At 38.6% G+C, this 5,000-nt stretch overlaps 2 protein-coding genes across 2 annotated transcripts in view; one reads left to right on the top strand and one right to left on the bottom strand.

The window, feature by feature from the left end:
* LOC137988864 (peroxidasin homolog) overlaps positions 1 to 5,000 on the top strand; it is a 337,507-nt gene that overhangs the window by 302,200 nt on the left and 30,307 nt on the right. The gene's annotated exons all lie outside the window — the stretch shown is intronic.
* The window catches only part of LOC137988870 (uncharacterized), a 2,232-nt gene continuing 591 nt past the window's right edge, over positions 3,360 to 5,000 (bottom strand). The window contains exon 1 of the mRNA XM_068834825.1: positions 3,360 to 5,000. This exon is cut by the window's right edge and continues 591 nt beyond it. Within this exon, the coding sequence (XP_068690926.1) occupies positions 3,360 to 5,000 (1,641 nt within the window).

Here is a 5,000-nt window from a genome sequence, read left to right as displayed (position 1 = left end):
CTTAAAATAAGGTATCCGTAAAAATGACAACTGTTTAGTGCCGAAGAAAAGAATTTGTGGAGTAACCTGTTCCACCAAGTTTGAGCTATTACTGGTATTCTGTTTTGTCGTTCTCCTTTTCTTTCTCTCTCTTTTCGTTTCTGTTCTAGTCATAGTTCTCCCAGACATCATGCAACCTTATCAGAGCTTCTGAAGATATGCCGCTCTAAACAAATTAAAACTAGACACACAGCCTTAAGTTTATATCTCTCCGATGCTGGACTTGAATAACTGCATAGCCACCGGTGTGGACCCACAGCTATCATAGACCTCTTTCATAATGGCGGCCAAATAAAATATTCTTTTGTTTTAATGCTAATAAGCCTAACAAGCCTCGCTACGACGAGCAAGTTTCAAAAGAATATTTGTTTCAAAATGAGGGCAGTAGGTCTAATTAACATAAAGACAAAAGAATGGAAAAGTGGTCGCCATTTATGAAAGTGGTCTATGAAATTGTGTCAAAATGGATTAAAACCAGAGAAAAATGCAGAGAGAAAATATTTTCCAAACCGTTTTTCACCTGAGCACGAAAAGCGTTGACTGTTAAGCTTTAGTTGACATAGTATGGCCGAGTAGCCGGGTCGAGCCAGAGTAAGCGCTCGATAAATCAAGCCTCGTCTATGTTTAGGTGAGTTAAACTGGTTTGAGCCTGCAATCCAATCGATAACCAGTACCTGGTCAACGGTCAACTTCAAAAAAACAGCCCGCGATATGGTCACGAGACACTGGTCAGCGAATACCTTGTTTGACAGCTGTCAATTGACCATAACATGGGATTGCCATATCAAAGATGTGTGCTGTAAACCAGCGTGATATTGGTGACATTGGCAGACATGGAGGTGTGGAACTACGGACGGTCAAGAGAAAATGAGGGACATAGCACGTTGGCTTTTTCGTGCCAAAAATCTTCCACTCGTGCGGGCTCGTAACTGGCAGCGGTGCTCATCAAAAAAATAGTCCTTGTGGGAGGATTAAATAAATATGGCGGAGGGAATTTGTTTTAATGGCTTGGATTTAGGGGCCTCTGATGATACAGAACGTGGCGAAAAATTCTGGAATGTTTCATCAGTACAAATGAAGTTTACTGTGGAAAGGCAGTGGATAAAAGCCGTTCGAAAAACGAAAAGAAAACCAAATTATGGCATGTTAAATATGGACGCACAACTAGAAGAAGTTGTTGGAAACAAGCTTGAATTGGTAGGCCCTATGATCGATTCATACCTACAAGAAATTGGGAAATCAATGAAATGCAAGCTATCTAGGTCTAAAGTAACTGGGTTAGTGAATCCAGTTAGTTTCTTTATCCCTTGGACAGTGTTTCGACACCTACTGGTTCTGGTTCGGGGATATTCTGGAGAGGTGCACACTCGGTTTGATGGCTTAAAACATGTCCTGACATTAACCAAGATGGACTCTGTTAGGAAGTTATTCTCGCCATCTCGTTTCTCAGGAGAAACTTTCTTTGTCCAAAGGCACTTTCAAAGAGTTCCATCCAAGGCTGGAGGTAAGACTGAGTCTGTGTACAATGGCAGGTCTGCAATTGTTGTGACAGAGTCAACTCCATTCTGCATGAACTATGCTATGAAGACACAGCGTGTCACAGTGACATTCTTTATCCAAAGATACACAGCTGAACACTTTGTAGTGGATTCAAGCCTTCAAGCACTAATGAATGGTTGAACTGTAGGCTAAAGTGTTTCATTCAGTATTGTATTAAGAGCTGGATGACAATAAACATGACTTAAGCCAGACTATTTCATCAAATAACATTCCTCTTCACTGCAAAATCTTATGGATAGCACCAGTATGCATTATTGAAGCCAATATTTGAAGAAACAAACACCAAACAGATGGACCATTAGAAAAGTGATGAGAGTTGGGGAATATGTTAAGACAAAAATACTTTTGAGATTCTATTTCTTTGTATTTGAAATGATTTTTGGATTACCAGTACTTTTGATGTCTGAATGACATTTGTGGCTAGTCATTAATGGGTAAAATACTCAATACCTAGTAAATTAATGTAAGGGGGCTGTCATACAGTAGGTATTTTCAGTTTTTTGAAATGCTAGCAGTACCTTATTTAATAAGCAGCTTTGTAGAATATGAGACAGTTTATCCCTTATTGCAAAAAGTTTAATTTGGAGTAACTTTCCATCAGCATCTCATTGGGTTTTTATGTATACATAACGATCTTCACTTTTTCTTTGTATTTTGCTTATTTTGTAGAATCATGGCTAATTTCCAGCAGTAAGTGGCCTTACTTCTTCAAAAAATTGTTGCAGGTTTTATGCAAAAAATAAAGGCATTTGATATAAACCGACCAAAACAGTTTAATGTTAATTTCACAAAATAGCGAAAATTTTTTTGTTAATTTTTACAGTAATTTTGTTGTTAGCACTGTAGGCAGGGGCTAACTCATGTTTAAATTCCAGGCTGAAACTTATTCACAGTAACTCCAAAACTTCCCCTTAAAATTTGTCTGTTAAAAATCTGTCACATAATATTCTCATTTTTTTTTCAAACTGAATCATAATAATGGATTGTTGTTTCCAGGGTTAGTACATAATAATTTTATAAACCACATTTAACATACAAACAAGAAATAGTTACTTTCTTCAGTTTGTGAAGTGTTCACTGCTACAAGATTTAATTATACCAGACTAGGTATATGGATGTTATTTTATGTAAACACTGAAATAAATGTTCTTGTAATATTTCCTTGTCACAGAATAGTTTTTTTTTATATAAACACCAATGAAATACCAAGTGAGCTTTCACGTGAAAACATGATATCTTCACACTTGAAAAGATCACTGTTGCTATGGTTACATGTGAAAATCTCACTTTTCAATGCATTTTTTGAAATGATTTAGTATTTCATTGGTGTTTACACAATAATATTACATGGCCGCTTGGAGATACGAAATTTCTCTTCGATTGTTGAAAAATCTTTCACTCGTTCGCTGAGCTCACTCTTGAAATATCCTTCAACACTCAAAGAGAAATTTCATATCTCCGCGCAGTCATGTAATATCCTCTATATATTTTGTACAGAACAATTATACAAATCATATCACAGGGAAACATTTCTAAGACAAAAATTAGTGTTTTCCTGTGTTAATAGAGCTGAAATGAGCTTATGTGAACCAACAAGCCCAAGTTCAAAATGAAAGCACTAACAATAATTAGCACAGTAGCATTTCATGTGACTTAGCAACCCCCAGCAATTTTCATCTCAAGTCTCTTGATCAAAATGTCTTTTGTTCCAACTGTACTGACATTCAGTTTCTTCAGTTCAATTTTAAGTTCCGCCACCGTCATGTCCTTGGGTTCCTGTTGCTGCAAACTGTGACTCGGCTGTGAGTTGAAACATGTGTTTCCAATATACTTTCATCTGCAAAACGCTCACCACAGTATGTGCACAACAGGGGTTTAAGCAATTTAGTCAAGCCTTCTGAAAGCTTTTCACTTTCTGCAGACTTGACAATTTCATCACACTCAAGGCAAGTTTCACAGTATTCTGACTCTTCAGCTTTAGCTCTCCCACAATTACAAACTTGAGTTGATTGACAATGGGGTGGTACACGAGATTGAAAGTGCGACTTGTAAGTGTTTGGCATTGGTTGATGCTCAGGGAGGTAAAAGCTTCGAACATAGTTTGCCCTCGTGACTTGCCACCATTTACCAGAAGTATCCTGACTCATACTTCTGTTGCTTAATGCTAAGTCATTCTTAACACCACAATGCTTTGCTTCCTTTCCTTGCTGGGAAATTATTCCATAGCCAACCTTATACTTCTCATACAGCTTGAAGGCATGGTATGGAATTGCATAAGCAACTGTCCAAGAAGTGATATTTACATGGGTTGGAAAAAACAGGCACATCAAATTGAAATAGAGTTTGCAATTCTCATCAAGGTCTTGTAAATCTGCTTGTGTTGTTGATACTTTGTTGAAAATGGAACATGCTTCTCTTAAATGTAGCACTATTCTACCAAGTGCCAATCTTGTTACACGCTGTACTGGTGACTCATCAGAAGAATGCAAACTGTCAATTAACCGGTATGCATATCTCGCAAGTGCTATAGCTTGAGCTCCAATAAGCCTTGTTGGGATTTTGTTGTGCCTCTTTTTTTCATCTGCGTAGTGCTCCTTGATCAAAGGCACTAAATAAGACAATCCACAACCCAACAATGGATGTTCATTGTTTGTGCCACCTGTGCTATTTGCAGTCACAGGCTTTGCAGAACTTCCATTGTACACAGACTCTGCCTCACCTCCAGTAGTGGATGGAAGCCTCTCTCTGGCTGTGCCACTTGTACCATTTGCAGATGCAGGCTTTGTTGTGGGATTACTTAACACTCTAACAAAGACATCAAACATATCCTTCTTGACAAATTCCAAATAAATGATTGACAAGATTTGCTGCCAAGCATTTATCTCACAGTGGAGGGGCTCGGGTCTTTGTCTGTCGGCAAACTGTCCAATGCGAGGTGAACCAAGTTGTCTAATACCATTCTCTGCCATGTATGCCAGCTTCCTCTCATGCTTGTTCTTTTCTGGAAGAGAGCTATCAAGGGTTGACATAAACTTGGCAATCATTTTTGTGTGCTCTGATCGATCAGCATTGCTGTAAGGTTTCCAAGTATTGGATGGTGAGTACCCAATTGATCCCCCCATGGTACAGAATGATCCCTTGTGTACATTTGCATACGGAGATGGGTAAGTAGCAGCCTGATTGATTTCATTGTTCGCCCAACTTTGCCAACACATGTCAGCGCTTGGTTGGAACTCTACTGTGCACTGTTTGCCACACACAGTGATCATGTTCCCCTCTAGCAAGGCCATCTCATTAGTGTGCTGTTTCCATAAATCTTCCAATACTTCATGCTTCTCTCCCAAACTTACACAGTGCAAAAGGTATTGGAAGTCAGCACTTCGAACTCTCTTGCCCAAGTT

The sequence above is a fragment of the Montipora foliosa genome, unplaced genomic scaffold (genome assembly GCF_036669935.1).
Source record: "Montipora foliosa isolate CH-2021 unplaced genomic scaffold, ASM3666993v2 scaffold_432, whole genome shotgun sequence".
Classification (NCBI taxonomy): domain Eukaryota; kingdom Metazoa; phylum Cnidaria; class Anthozoa; order Scleractinia; family Acroporidae; genus Montipora; species Montipora foliosa.
This window is presented reverse-complemented; position numbering and strand designations above follow the sequence as displayed.